The following is a 16,484-nucleotide window of genomic DNA, read 5'->3' as shown; positions in this document are numbered from 1 at the left end:
AGTTAAATGGTAACCAACATCATTCAACCAGTTTCCTGTGAGCCCAGGTTGTCATGTATACACCCCTAGAAGACTGCTCAACTTAAGGTACTTTGTGTAAAAGGGGTATTTTTAATTAAAAAAAATGTGCATGAAGTTGGGGGTAATTTTTTTTTCTTTTTGACTGGAGATCTGCTTTAATGATTAAGCAAAAAAGGTGTAAAACCCCATAGAGAACTGGGATTTTAATGGCAAGCAACACACCAAATGTATAAAAAGGCTAACAATGTATTAGAAATGTTAAACTCATGTACAGAAGAACACAATGCAAAAAAAATATATACTGTATTTATTGGCGTATAACACTCACTTTTTTACCATAAAAATCGGGTGCAAATAGTGCGTGCGTGTTATACGCCAATATTTCAATTTTAGCTGCCTCGGAGGGGACAAGGAGGGGGGCCAGACGAGCGCTGTCAGATTACATACAGCGAGAATCTCCTGTTTACTTGGCAGCCTCTGTAATAGGAAGTCCTGTCTCCTGGGCCACCATTGGACCACTGTTATGTCTATCATAGGAGATTCTCTTTGTATGTAATCTGTCGGCGCTCGTTCCGCCCCCCTCTCTATCCCCTCTAGGCTGCAGGTGGACGTCAATCAGGCTGCACTGATGGCAATGGTGAGGCTGCTGCATTGAAGGCAATCGTGAGGCTGTATTGATGTGGATTGATGAGGCTGCAGATGGGCACTGACCCTTATTTTGCTCCAAAGTTCCTTATTTAAAATTTTTGTTTTTTTCCTGAAACTTCCCTCTTAAAATGAATGTGCGTGTTATACGCCTATGCGTGTTGTATGCCGATAAATACGGTAGTTACATAAAAGAAAAAAACTGAAATTTACCATACACTTTGATGTTTGTGTAAAAAAGCAGACATGCGTTTTAGGTATGTAACTTTTCTTCAGGGGTATTTGTGAAGGAGCTATTTGCATTCATTTATTTCTATAAAAAGAAATATATCATGACATTATAATGCATACAGACATGGGATACAGGTAGGTGACTGTATTACCTACCACCTTGGATGTGTCACCAGATATAGCCGTATACCGCTACTGCAGAGGATGTAATGTAAAGACGACTGGGTGGACCAAAGACAGCGGGCGTGCCAAGAACAAGGAGCCCCCCAGATACCCCACAGAGGTCCCTTCAAAGGTAGAGGCCGTCACTTGTAAGCACCCCAGCAGCTGGTGGGTACTATAGGGAATAGTGAACATATATATTTGTGTATCAAATTCACTTGTGTAATAAAGCATTAAAAAGGAGTATCTACAAGAGTGGGTGGGAATAAGGAAAGGCCCCGCCCAAGACCCGCCCCGCGACCTCTCGCCGTGCCCCGAGCAAACACATGCACATCCCTGCAAGGGAATAGGCTGGAGCACTGGGCACAGGATGAGAGAGATAAGGCAAAAATGAATGAACTAAAAATAGGGAACAGCAATGCCAGAAATGAAAACAAATTCTCAAAGTTGTCTACATATATATACAAGTGAATTTGATACACTGATGTATATCCACAATTCACCATAGTACTCACCAGCTGCTGGGGTGTGCACAAATAGGGGCCTCTACCTTTGAAGTGACCTCTGGGGGGGCCCCTTGTCCCTGGCACGCCCGCCGTCTTTGGTCCGCCTGGGCGTCTTTACATTACATCATCTGCAGTAGTGGTATACGGCTATATTTGGTCATACATCCAAGGTGGTAAGTAATAAAATCACCTACCTTTATCCCATATCTGTATACTTTGTATGATATGTCATTATAAAGTCATGATATTTTTTATACTTTTTATAGAAATGATTGTAAATATCTCCTTCACAATAACCCTGAAGAAAGGCTACATACCTGGAACGCGTCAGTTCAAATGGAGAAACCGTCAATCTGAAATTTACCATAAACATTGATGTTTGTGTAAAAAAGCCGTTTTTTTTTTTTTTATGTAACTATATATTTTTTTGCATTGTGTTCTTTACATGATTTTAACATTTCTAATTGATATACTTTTATACATTTGTTGTGCTGCTTGCCATTAAAATCACAGTTCTCTATGGGGGTTTAAACCTTTTTTTTGTTGTATCTTTGGGATGTCGGCGGGCAAACACCGGACTCCGTGATAGTGGAAATCCTTTTTTGTCTTTAATGATTAAGAGTAGGTTTTCTGGAATTACATCACCGGCTGCTGCTAGAAATATTTCCTAAACGGTGCACTGATTTAATGCATTCTATACATCAAGGTAAAAAACCCTCTGGGTGCAGCTCCCGCCCCCCCCCTCCCCCCTTATTACTTAGATAAGTTTCGATTCAGCGAAGTGCACAAGAGCAGCGGCTCTCCCGAGTCTCTTCCTCCTCATTGTCTCACCTCACACAGCCAGTGTGCCAATGAGGAGAGAGCAGGGGACAGGGCTGAATCGCACTCTGTGTGTGTGTGAATGGACACACAGCGTGACTCGGGAGCGTGTCTGCTCGAGTGCCCTCATAGCTAGAGGCTTGCTTTGGGGGGCACTCGGTGGAGGGGAGGAGCCAGGAGCGTCGGTGAGGGACCCTAGAAGAAGAGGATCGGGGCTGCTCTGTGCAAAACCACTGCACAGAGCAGGTAAGTATAACATGTATTTTTTTTGTTTTAAATTCTTTCCTTTACAATCACTTTAAAAGTGTCATTTTTGACGCCCAGTGTGCATGTGGCCTAAAGCTGTTAGTTTATTTTAGATACATGTTTATTTGTCCATATTTTCCCTTTTTTTTCATATGTATTTCTTCTTAGATCTCACAGATGGAGGTGCTGAACATTTTGCAAAAACAGTGTCTCACTTGAAAGAAAGGTACATGCATAAACATGTTGGAAGTCAATAATCGGTTAATTCAATCAAACTAATTGCTCTCTGATCATTACAAACGTTTATTAAATCTGTTGTACTAAATGCTCTTACTGGGCTCTATATGACTATTTTAAGATGGAGTTAGAAAGGTGCATTAAATATAGTATTATGGTATGAAATAAGAATGATATTTTTTTTTCTAATTTTTACTTGTATGGATAGATTTTCTGTAAACATTTAACTGTTTTTTTTTTTTTTTTAAATGCAGAAATCCTAAAATACTTGTTGAGTGTTTAACACCAGACTTCCGAGGAGATAAGAAAGCTGTAGAAACCATTGTTCATTCCGGTCTAGATGTCTTTGCTCACAATGTGGAGACTGTGCCAGCTTTACAAAGGTACTAATGCACACTTATCAATGGTATGTCCTTCTAATTAACACAAGTATGGGTTTGCTGGAACTGCCCAACCTAGAACAGAAATAGTTGTTATTCCTTTAACTGGTTACCTCACATATTTTTAATGAAATGTTAAAAAACAGATTTTTTTTTTTACTGAAACGTATCTCAAACCTTTTGCGCACTCACACACTAGAATCTGCTTTTTGTTTCTTTTGGAAAATCTCTCCAACTCACAAAGGACAGTTAACCCTTTCCTTTTCTGATTGTAGCAAGTAATGCTCAGATGAGTCTTTATCAGGTTGGGTATGAGCGGCCTTAGGCTAGGGCTACACAGGCAGTTTTTGTTGCACAATAGTGCAAAATCTCCTGTGAATGATCGTTTTTCTTGTGAGAAATCTATAGTCGCTTGATCGTGCAGCTGAGCTCTTATGATCACACAGTGCTTCAATTTAACCACTTCCATAGAAATGACTGGGGTGTGAAATTAACCTATAAGCGTTTTTCTTAGAAGAAATGTGTGTTTCACCTCTGTGATACTAGGAACAGGAAATTGTGTCATTAAATAATATCTGCACACAGAAAAGAAAATTGTGTGCAATTAATCACATGACTTTTACACATAAAAGCAACTCCATCTCTAGGTGATTTTCCATTCTCTGAGATAATCTCCTGTGTAGCCCTAGCCTAGCTGCTCACAAACAGATCACCAGCATTCACCAACAGCTTTTGTCAGGGTCATCACACAGTTAGCTGAAATTTGCTTACTTGACAGATCAAAACCTGACTAATTTTTTTTTTTTCAAGATTTATAGAGTGCTAAAAACTTTTAGCCCGGGTTCACGCCTATGCGAATTAGATGCATCTAATTCGCAGGACATTTTAAAATACATTCATATGAATGTATCTGGTTCACATATGTGCGTTGCATTCGCACTGCGCATTGCACAAAAAACGTGTGCGTTTTTTGGGCATTGCGGTGCGAACTACAAGCCTATTATCTCCTATGGGAACGCATCTGATTCGCAGATGCATTGCGTTCTGAACAAGGATTTTCTCTTTCTCCTCACTACACCTCCCCCTCTCCCCCCCCCCCTCCCCCTCTCCCTGCTCTCTAATCCTGAGCAAAAACGCAATGAATCCGTTGAACAGGAGATTGTTATCTCCCCAGTGAAACCTGAGCTTCAATTCGCACCGCACATGTGTGAAACCAGGCTTACAGCTGTTAAATTTAAAGCTGAAGTTTAGGTACGGAGCATTTGGCATAGTTACATTGGTCCAGCTTAGACCAATGTTAAGTATATATGTGCCAATCCCTATGGAAGCTGGAAATCAATGTAGTAGGTAAGGCTACTACAGTGATCTCTGCTGTCTTCTGGGTCCCTTGCTGAGCAGCTGCCCAAGTGCCTAATCAATAGAGGAGGTTCCTTGCTCACCACTTATGCCATTCAGAAAACTCTAAACATTTCCCCAATGAATGCAAAGTTCTCTGATTGGGGGAGGTGGAGAGGTGGGGCGGTGACACCACACTCTCCACCTTGTCCAATCAGAGAATGCTTTGCATTCATTGAGAAAGTGTAAAGTATTCTCTTCATTGTGCCCATGCTGATCGACCAACCTCCTGTGTTCACTAAAAAGCAGGGCAGCTGCTCAGCAAGAGATCCAGAAAACAGCAGAGATCACTGTAGTAGCAGTGTCTACTATGTTGATTTCCAGCTTCTGCAAGGACTGGCCAGGTTTGGCACATGCATACTTACATTGGTCCAAGTTGGACCAATGTAACTATGCAAAGCAGTCCCTACCTAAACTTCAGCTTTCATTTTAATGTGCATATTATCCTGCTAATTGGTATGTTTTCAAATGGAGCTGATAACCTAAAGTCCTTACCGAAGTTTAACTAGCATATACACATTAGGTTGGGGATCCTCAAATTGAACAAAAGGCCAGTTTACTGTTTGTCTCACTATTTAGGAGCCAGGTTGTGGTCTCTAGGAGTAAAAATGCCCAAACATCGGAGGTCAGTATGAGTAAAATTGCCCCTGCATTGATGGTTAGTAGAAATACAAAATGCTCCTAGGTCAGGGCAATTAAAAAAATGTTCCTACATCAGTGGTCACTAAGCGTAGTAAATGCCCCTGAATCATGGATCAGCGGGAGTAATAAATGCCCCTGCGTCAAGGGTCAGTAGGCGTACAAAATGCCCCTGCATCAGTGGTAAGTGGGAGTAAAGAATGCCCCGTGTCCCTGGTAATTAAAAATGCCCCAACATCAGTGATTAGTTATAGTAAAATGTATCCCTACATCCATGTTCATTGGGAGATATAAATGCCCAGGGTCAGGGGGAATAAACCATGCACTGGCATCAGTGGCAGTAAAGAGTAAAAAAATGTGCTGTTTTTGGTGGTCAGCGGGAGTTAAATATACTTCAGCATCAGTGGCCAAAGGGTTCAACCATGCCTTAGTGTCAGTGGCTGTAAACTATGCCCCTGCTTTCATTGAAGAAAAAAATGCCCCTGCGTCATTTGTCAGTAGAGGTACAAGATGCCCCCTGCTTTAGTGGTCACTGGAAGTATTAAAAGCCCTGGTGCCAGTGGTCAGTGAGAGTAATACATGCTGTGTCAGTGATCAGAATGGCGCCTCTATCAGTGGAGGGAATGGATCCACTGTGTCAGTGGTTAGTGGAAAATGGTGCTCCATTATTGCTTTTCTGTGATCACTTTCCTTGTATGCTCCATGTTTGGCGCTGCTCCTATATAGGGATGTTACAGTTGGGACTATACAGGCACCAAAACCTGTATATTCAGATGAAAATTACTCTAAGTCATATTTGCAAATACAGTATTTGATTACATATTCATTATTTTACATTTACCTGATTTAAAATGAAACCACTGTTTTGAACAAAGGTATTTTACATCTGTTCATAATAAAAAAAAAAATATGCATTTCCTTTAATTGCACAGAACTGTCTATCTTTAATCTTCCAGGTATGTTCGTGACCCTCGGGCTAATTTTGAACAGTCTGTAAGTGTCCTGAGGCATGCAAAACATATCCATCCAGACATTGTAACAAAAACCTCCATCATGCTGGGTTTAGGAGAGACAGATGAGCAAGTGTATGAGACAATGACAGGTATGAGATAAATATTGTTATATGTACAGGTAGTAATAGACACGCCCTTGACTCTGTAGCAATTCAAGTGTTTCTAGCCTACTGCAAGAGGATTTTAAAGTGGATGTAAACCCACCAGTCACCCAGTATAAACTAATGGCACAGTATTAATGTGTATGTATTAGGGTTGTCCCGATACCACTTTTTTAAGACCGAGTACAAGTACTGATACTTTTTTCAAGTACTCACCAATACCGATTACCGATACTTTTTTTTAATATCATTTGACTGATGGGCACTGATAGGTGGCACTGACTGATGGCTAGCACTGACTGATGGGCACTGATAGGTGGCACTGACTGATGGCTAGCACTGACTGATGGGCACTGACAGGTGGCTGGCACTGATAGGTGACACTGACAGACGGCTTTTATGGGCACTGATAGGTGGCACTGATAGACGGCACTTATGGGCACTGATAGACGGCACTTATGGGCACTGATAGGTGGCACTGATAGACAGCACTTATGGGCACTGATAGGTGGCACTGATAGATGGCTGGCACTAAAATGCAGCAATAAATGACACGAGGAAAGGATTTATTTTTGAAATGCTGTGCTGTGACGACCATCTTGGTACACCCTGCCGCAGTAAGCAGCAGCAGACATCTTGTTACACCCAGCTCGAACTATATGGGCTGGGTGTGACAAGAAGTCTTCTGCTAGCTTACTACAGCCGAGTGCAGGGTGTACCAAGATGGGCGTCGGGATGTTCAGCCGCCAACGGCTCTCTCTTTTGTCTCTCTCTTTTGTCTCTCTCTTTGATGTCTCTTTCTCTCTGATCGCTCTCTCTCGTATGTGTCTCTCTCTCCCTGATCTCTCTCTGTAGTTTTGTACCTGGATCTCCAGAGGAGATAGGAAAGTGAAAGTTAACTCAGCTTCAATTCCTCTCCTATTCCTGAGTTTTGAGTAACATCCAGTCAAAACTCAGGAGAGGCAGCACATGACTTCAGCATGCCCAATCATGCTGAGGTGTGGAGCAACCAATCCTGGGAGAGCTGGAGAAAAAAGGAGGAGGGATGTGAAGCTGGAATCTAGACACTCTCTGCTCTCATACTGTGCAGGAGATAAAGAAATCAGATGTCAGTCACAGCAATGGGGGATGTGGCGACACAAACTTATGTGTGTCGTTTTTTTATCCTACTACAAAAAGACAAGAGGATTGCTCAGTGCTAGATTAATAGCCTGTACACACAATCCGAAAATCGAACGACAGACCTTCCTTTTTTTTTTTTTTTTTTTGCATGCTAGTCGCATATCGAAAATAGAGAGGTTACTCAATGTACGAAAACTCTCGTACAACAGAGTAAAAAATTGGAGGTGATATCACGTGTTGTAGTGTATTTCTATTGTATTTTCGTACGACAACTGTACTGATTAAACAGAAATCGTACAATCTGGTATCATACGATAAAAAATTTATGTTTGTTCGTTCGCAAAATATCGGATGAACTGTCATAATTGGCTCTCATAAAGCTCTGTACTAATAATCTGATTATCGTACGATCGCTTCAAAAGCGGCATTTTTCATCCGCTTTTCGGATCATGTGTACAGGCCATAACTCTTCGTGGCAAGACTGGGCACAGATGACTTGACATCCTCTACTGTACAGATTATTAGTACAGAGCTTTATGAGAGCCAATTATGACAGTTCATCCGATATTTTGCGAACGAACAAACATAAATTTTTTATCGTATGATACCAGATTGTACGATTTCCGTTTAATCAGTACAGTTGTCGTACGAAAATACAATAGAAATACACTACAACACGTGATATCACCTCCAATTTTTTACTCTGTTGTACGAGAGTTTTCGTACATTGAGTAACCTCTCTATTTTCGATATGCATTTTCGACAAAAAAAAAGGAAGGTCTGTCGTTCGATTTTCGGATTGTGTGTACAGGTAGAAGTCTTCATTAAAAAAAAATGTTTTCAGGTTTACATCCACTTTAAGTGAAATCCTAGCTTTGTTTAGATGCTGCAATGAAGAGAGCAGCTAGTAGGTGTCTCCTCTCCTACATTGACATCAGCAGTTTTTTGTGCTGCATAGTTTAACATTTTAAACCAAAGACTAAAGCTGGCTATGCCCTTTTAGTTTTAGTTTTTTGTTCAGCCAGTGGGCCGAACGAAAAAAAAAATGAGCTGAATCCTCCATCCACACAAACGGGTGGATGAAGGAATCCCCCCTCCCTCCCTATTAATGACTGCTAGGCTGCAATATATCAAAATGTTGTGCTTGTCTTTAATTATATTAAATTATATAGAAGTGATTCTTCCTCTGGAAATAGAAAGAAAGCAGTTGTCACTTTTCTCATATGTACATTTACATCAGTATACAAATTCCCTCTTTTTTAGCTCTCCGAGAAGCAGATGTGGACTGTCTGACCCTTGGGCAGTATATGCAACCAACTAAACGTCATCTAAAGGTAATAAATCACTTCTGAGATAAATAAACATAGTGTTTTGCTACCTTAGGCCCCTTTAACGCTGGATTGCGGCAAAACTGCCAGTAAAACACTGAGCGTTTTTGCGGCACTTTTGAAGCATTTGCAGTGAGGTTTTTAAAGGACACGTGACTCTAAAACTGCACGAAAAATGCTGTGGAGCATTTTTGAGGCACTTCCCATTCATTTCAATGGAGAGGAGCATTTTTGGTGTGGTTTTTTTTAGCTAATCAGTAATAAACTAGAAACAATCAGCGCAGACTGTAATATGAGAAAAAATGCAAGCTGAACACTATCAGGATTCACCAACCTAGATATCAAACTATAAAACAATACTAGTGCAGCGCAAATAATAATAAGAAGAAAAGTCCTTGTGAGCACACAAATAATCAATTCCTCTTGGCAAAGGGAGGCTGATCCTTTTCCATAAGGCACCAATAATCGCCACTTCAATCATAAGAATGCGCTTACTGGAAAAGGTGGACCTCTTAATTACAGGAGGTCATACGAGCCTGGATTCCATATGGACTGAATAAATGCTGTACAGCTTTACTGGATCTCGTCTGTGATCACCAACAGTCAGCTTTCCCGGGTAGAGGCACATACACCATCAGTGTGGGTTAACATGTAGCAGTCCCAAAAAATAAAAGAAGGGTTCTAAGTGTATTCCGTATAGAAAGATTTATTCAGTAAAAATAATATAAAGGCACTGCTGTGTGCTAGGTGCTAAACGGCGCAGCATAATAGATAAAAATTTACAAGCTAAAACCAGTCTGTTCGAGTCCAAACAGCTGTGAGATGGCAGCGGGTGACGTTAGAAGCAAGGCTCCGCCCCCGTACGCTGTGTTACGTTCACAAGGACTTCGTCATCGAGGGTGATGCTGACGAAGTCCTGTGGACGTAACGCCGCGTACGGGGGCGGAGCCTTGCTTCTAACGTCACCCGCTGCCATCTCACAGCTGTTCGAACGCAAACAGACTGGTTTTAGCTTGTAAATTTGTATCTATTATGCTGCGCCGTTTAGCACCTAGCACACAGCAGTGCCTTTATATTATTTTTACTGAATAAATCTTTCTATACGGAATACACTTAGAACCCTTTTTTTATTTTTTGGGACTGCTACATGTTAACCCGCACTGACGGTGTATGTGCCTCTACCCGGGGAAGCTGACTGTTGGTGATCACAGACGAGATCCAGTAAAGCTGTACAGCATTTATTCAGTCCATATGGAATCCAGGCTCGTATGACCTCCTGTAATTAAGAGGTCCACCTTTTCCGGTTAGCGCATTCTTATGATTGAAGTGGCGATTATTGGTGCCTTATGGAAAAGGATCAGCCTCCCTTTGCCAAGAGGAATTGATTATTTGTGTGTTCACAAGGACTTTTCTTATTATTATTATTTGCGCTGCACTAGTATTGTTTTATGGGTTTTTTTAGCTCCCCAAACATGCTCCAAAGATGCTGCAAGCAGGATGTTTTTCACCGCACTGCAAGAGAACCGCCCCAGTGTAAAAGAATTCATTGATTTTAAAGGGAAGCATTTTTCTTGAGCTTTTCAGGTCCTTTTTTATCTTTTTTACTTACACAATAGCGCTTGAAAAACTCCTCCGTGTGAAAGGGACCTAAATTAATATTCCTGCATTAAAAGTTACTGAGAGCCTCTACATGTAAGTTTAAAATGTATTTACACTTTTGCAGCCTATTGGGATAACACCTACTTTATATTTGTTACATTATCCCATTCACATAGTATAACTTAAAACATTAAAAATGCTGTCTACCTTTTTTAGGCTCCATGCACACCAGGCTTAAAAAAAATTCTAGTTCCCTTGGCAGAAAAAAAACGCTTACCGTATGTAGAGCGTTATTTGTACAAAGTTTAGGAGAGTTTTGCATTTTTCTGCCAGAAAACTCCAACCAGAAATGCAAACCAGAAGGTTTTTTTTTCCGGCCTCTAAACGTTGAGTTCAAAATATGCCTGTAATCGTCCTAATGTGCATGGACACATAGGATAACATTGAGCTGCTTCTACAGGCAGAACACAAAACACCTGTAGAAGACACGATTTTTAAGCCAGTGTGCATGGAGCCTAAAAATGCTATTTTGAGAACTCCAGGACTGGATAATCTTATCTTCTGGCAGATCTCATTATCAGTTGTATGTGTGAATGGAAACACGTAACAAACATATATTGGCGTTGAATGATTGTAAGGTATTGAGAGTAAAATAAATGTAAATGTCCTGATTTTCACTTACTGCATAGCCTTGGCAGGTGAAAGATGGAAACTTGATTGCTATTTCTATGTCATCTGCAGGTTGAAGAATATGTCACTCCTGAAAAGTTTAAATATTGGGAGGAAGTAGGCAACAAATTAGGATTCCTTTATACAGCTAGTGGACCTCTGGTTCGGTCATCCTTTAAAGCAGGTATGTCCAGCAGTGCTGTTGGAGTGATCACATGTGCCTCATTTTTATTCTGATCCCTGCTGAATCAGGCAATGTTGATCTGTGGGTGGCCTTTCAATTAAAAAATTGACTGAGCTGGGTAGAAACTTATTGGACAATCTGATAGGATGGAGTCTCTGTTAGAGTATTCAGGCAGATGCTGATGCTCTATCCTCCCCTTGTGGTGGTAGAAAATATTGATTTTGAATGTGAGAAATCGAAGATCAACAACTCAATTATCAACCCGTCCCCACACGCCAAGGTTCTAGACTTTGAACCCTTTTGGCCCCACATCCAATCACTGTCCAAATCTTGCTGCCTCAATATATGCAAAATCTACAAAATACGCCCCTTCTTAACCAAGGACACCACAAAGCTCCTAATTCACTCCCTGGTCATCTCCCACCTGGACTACTGAAACTCCCATCTCATTGGATTACCTTTACATAGGCTATCCCCCCTTCAGTCCACCATAAATGCTGCTGCCATATTCATCCACCTTACCAACCACTCAGTGTCTGCTACTCCTCTCTGCCAATCCCTCCACTGGCTTCTGCTCACCCAACAAATTAAAGTATAGCTAAAGGCAAAACTTTTTTTGAATTTTGGACAGAATGGAGATGAATTAGAACACCTGTCAGCTTTTATTCCTACCTGTGTCCCTGTTAAGGACATTCGCTCTCTCTATTTGTCCTGTTTGTTATCATTGAAAGTAAAAGAAAATCACAAATTTTGGGTTGTCCCCAGAAAAGTAATAGCAGGGAAATCTTACAATTGGGTCACTAGTTCTGGTGACCTGGGGGTCCCCCTTAATTTGCAGAGGTTTCCTCTCACTCCCTCACTTAATGGAGGAGTTATAACCCTCCATTAGTCTATCCAAAATGAAAAAAAAAAGTTTTGCCTATAATTCTACTTTAAATTCAACATACTAACAACAACTTAAAAAGCCATCCACAACTCTGCCCCCAGCTACATCCCTAACCTTGTCTCAAAACAACAACCTAATTGTTGTCTTCATTTCTCATAAGACCTTCTGCTCTCTAGCTTCCTTGCCACCTCCTCCCATGCTCTCCTCCAGGACTTCTCCAGAGCCTCTCCCATCTTCTGGAATGCCCTACTGCAATCTGTGCAACTATCTCCTACTCTGTCCACTTTTAGACAATCCCTGAAAACTCACCTTTACGGAAAAGCCTATCCTGCCCCCACCTAACAACTGTATATTTATTTTCTCCATCAGCACATCCCCCACATTTATTACCTTTTGTATCTCTTGACCCTCCCTCTTAGATTGTAAGCTCTAACGAACAGGGTTCTCTGATTCCTACTTTATTAAATTATATTGTAACTGTACTGTCTGCCCTCATGTTGTAAGGCATTGCACAAACTGTTGCTACTATGTAAAAGACCTTATGCACACAGGGTGTCCGTTTAGCCCTCTGAATGCCAGAACTCCTTGGAGAAAATTGCTTTAAAAAATGTGCTCAAAGCTGCATATTGCACACGTGTTTAGGGCCTATCAAGTGCTTGAGCGTTAATGGATTCCATTGACATATTAATTTATTCTGCCTATTAGAATGCATGCCATTAGAACGCTCAATTGCGCCTGACACATCTAGAGGTTAATTATGTTTAACGTACCTGTAAATTCCATGGCCCTCCAGCTGTTCAGGAACTACAATTCCTATCATGCCTCTGGTAGTCATGTCCGTGACTGTCAGAGTTTTACAATGCCTCATGGGACATGCAGTTCTGCAACAGCTGGAGGGTGGTACTTTGGAGATCCCTGTCCTACAGTAAAGTACATGATACAGGCCCCTCTTCTCTGGGATCTCCTTACTGCTTCCTAAAAAATGGAAGATTCATAGGGTGGGAGTGTTTTTTTTTTTTTGGAAACACTGGGTAGGAAAGGGGAGGGGCAGTCCCAGCCAAGCTTTTGCTAGTGTCCAATCACTTGAAGGTAGTAGCATATAAAATATAGTCTAAGAGTCAATTCCTGTGTTCTGTACTGTACCACAAGATACAGAATTTACAGGCATGTCAAAATTCCTATTATATTACAGTTTACTAATCCTTAGATATGCTGGCTGCATTCGTTTTCTTTATTGGGTTTTTTCCTTATTTTCATCTGGTGCCATTTCTTGTACTTCTTTTGGGCGTCGGGTGTCCCGCGATTCTGTTTGCGCAATTTTACTGCAGATCGCGACAATCATGGCAAAATTCAAAGTGACGGGGATCGCCAAGGCCATCCTGCGATTTGCGGCGTTTCCGAATCAACAGAATCGCTGCGATTCTGCCCGCAAAACAAAACACCATGGTGTGAATGGAGCCTCAGAGCAGCAGCAATAGTAGCATCTAGAGGGTTGGGACAAACCATTTATCACTGACGGGTGATTACAATAATCAGCTTTTATTTATTTATGTAAAAACTCTACCCCAACAAAGAACTGTTTGTTACTGCTATAACTGCCTGTTAGCTAGAATTTGGCTTTAATTTGCTAGTCAAGGTAATCTAAATTTGCTAATGCATCTAAGGCTGCCCTCTCCATGGATTAACAATTCTTCTGTCCAAATGTGTGGAGACACCCTAAGATAGGAAGTATGTTAATGGGCGAATTACCAGGTGAAAATCATGCAGCCATGACATTAAAGGATTGGTGAGCTGAAATATATTACATTTTTGCTTTTGGGTTTAAAGTGTTACTAAACCCACAGCAGTACAATCAGACTGTATATCCAGTAAAGCATGCTTGTTATACTCACTGTGGAACCTAAGGGGTTAATCCTCTGCATTGTGTAAAAAAGGCTGTTTGATCCTGTATGCACAGATCCTCCCCTTTTTGCATTGCCCCCAAAACATGTCCGGATAAGACAGAGTTAGTATAGTCAGTCTGCACATGCTCAGTTTGGGATGTATTGCTAGAGAGTTTTTTTTCTTGGGAGAGTGCATGTCATCAGCACAGGGCCAATCAGCACTGTACAGACAGAGGGTCAGGGGTCCTGCATCCTCATAGGACAGCCAGTGCAGTATGAAAACTCCTCCTACAAGCTTTAACTGGACACTGATTAAAAGTCACAAGACTGCTATATACTGCTGATGAGAAAAGGTATTTAGCAGTTTATATTTACTAAAATAATTGCATTTCCATGTTCTGTGTACTGTGGGAGACCAGATATAGTGAATGCAGGGTCCTGGGTTTAGTAACACTTTAATACCGCTGTAAGCTGGAGGACCTTGTATTTTTATGACAGTGGGAAGGGAAATGCTGTATCACAAACTAACCTTTATTTTATTTATTAGGTGAATTCTTTTTGAAGAATTTAGTGGAGAAAAGGAAGACAAAAGTTGCTTAAAAGATAGTTTTTTTTTTTTTTTTGTGTATAAACTGGTGGACTCAACAACTAGAATCGTGATGTAGGAACGATGACATGTGGGAAAAAATTAGAAGGCCGAGGAGAATGAATATGATGGATGTACATCTTATCCGGCAAGGGATTTGTGATGGTTTTCATTGCTCTTACAGCTCTTCCGCCCAAATGCCTTCAAACCTGTCTGCAACATTTCTTCAAACATATGCAATAAATTGAGCACAATGCTTGTAAAATGCCCTGCTTTAAACAACCGTCCAGCTGATCAGAGGAAGTTAGTGCAGTACTACTGCTGACCACTGGGGGGATACACAAGACCAGATATGTGTAAAATGCATTTCCCAGAGTAAATGCACACAGTCATTATCTGAATATGTCTTTGTAAACCCTCCCTTCTTCTGTAATCTGGTGTTATGCATACATGGACTGTGAACTCTCATGCAGAATCAAGTACTACATTTTTAATGGAAACGCTGGAAGTGTGTTATAATTATGGGAATCATTCAGTAGCCTCAAGCAAGAATCTCGCAACTGGGAGCAATTTTGACAGTTTGTATGATACATACTGCCTTGTTCCATATGTGGTGCACAGACAGTACTGCTTTTGCTATACAGTCTCTGCAGTCAAGTGAGTCTAGTCCCAGAGTCATTATAGAGATCTCCAGCCTGGATCCACCCAGAACTTTAGAAAATATAAAACAGATGATATTTTACAATTAATGGACTTAAGGTCACCATGTGGCCAGTCTCTGTACAGGAATTACATGCCCAAGTAGCAGCTGATGCATATTTGTAATTTCTCAACAGCAGGAGAGCTGCAAGTAAATAATTTCCTTTAGGTATATGGTGTGAACATATTCTCTGTGGCAAAGTATTTTTGCAACTGACAAGGTGTTATATAATATAGAACATTGAATCGACAAATATATATAAATAAAAAAAAATGTTTATGCATCCTAAATGTTCTGTATTTTTTTTATTTTATACCAGTTAAATGATAAGTTTACCTTTTTAAAAAAAAAAATAAATGTAAATTTTCTTTTGCAGGTAAAAAAATATTTAGTAATGCATTTACTAATTTTTTTTTTTTTTAGGAGCCTGGAAAGCATTGTACCAGCAATCAGCAGATCGCTGGTGCCATGCAGGTCTCCTGCAGACTGTCAGTGTAAACTGTCTACCCGTACATCATATGGGCAGGCAGGTTCACGCTGACAGGAAGCATCAATGAACTGCCAGAACGCTCAACCACGCAGTGGTAGTTCATTGAGAACTACAAGCCGTCAGCCACAAAGGATATTGGTTCTTGTAGTTCATTCATTTACAGAACTCTGTGTGTGAATGATGCGGCCGTATGGGCAGAACCTCGCATGGCCACACTCTTTTCAAAAAGTAACAGCTAGTATGGGGAACTTCCCCCCGTACTGCTGTCACAGGGAGAGGGGGCATCGGGGTGCGGCTGCAGCAGTGGGAACATGTTACACCCTAAAAATAGGTGAAACGTAACATGTTAACAAGCTACAGAAAAAAAAATGTCTTAACTGTACAGTACAGGACAGTCTTTCTTAGACCATGGATTATATGCTGGCTACCTTCATGTGATTGGACAAAAAAATATTGTTAAGGCTGCCCCTAGAGCATACCAATATAGCCTTACTCACTCTGTGAGGCTCCATTTTCTCCATAGGTGATGGACCCATTATCCGAACCATTGGTTCTTTTTTTTTCATCCGAAGCGTCTAACACCTGACTTATTACATTGAGCTACCTAACAGTTTCCAGATTGGTTACCTTTGTTGTGTATCT

The 16,484-nt window shown here is 40.9% G+C and overlaps 1 protein-coding gene across 1 annotated transcript in view; it reads left to right on the top strand.

The window, feature by feature from the left end:
* The window catches only part of LIAS (lipoic acid synthetase), a 31,482-nt gene extending 15,840 nt beyond the window's left edge, over positions 1–15,642 (top strand). The window contains exons 6-11 of the mRNA XM_073608671.1: positions 2,799–2,856; positions 3,122–3,250; positions 6,238–6,383; positions 8,781–8,851; positions 11,186–11,297; positions 14,614–15,642. Coding sequence (XP_073464772.1) covers positions 2,799–2,856; positions 3,122–3,250; positions 6,238–6,383; positions 8,781–8,851; positions 11,186–11,297; positions 14,614–14,666 — 569 coding nt within the window. The 3' untranslated portion in view covers positions 14,667–15,642. The remainder of the gene's footprint in view (positions 1–2,798; positions 2,857–3,121; positions 3,251–6,237; positions 6,384–8,780; positions 8,852–11,185; positions 11,298–14,613) is intronic.
* The last annotated feature ends 842 nt before the right edge of the window (positions 15,643–16,484 follow it).

The sequence above is a fragment of the Aquarana catesbeiana genome, linkage group LG01, assembly GCF_042186555.1.
Source record: "Aquarana catesbeiana isolate 2022-GZ linkage group LG01, ASM4218655v1, whole genome shotgun sequence".
Lineage (NCBI taxonomy): Eukaryota > Metazoa > Chordata > Amphibia > Anura > Ranidae > Aquarana > Aquarana catesbeiana.
The sequence above is the reverse complement of the archived record's forward strand: the minus strand, read 5'-3'. Positions and strand labels throughout refer to the sequence as shown.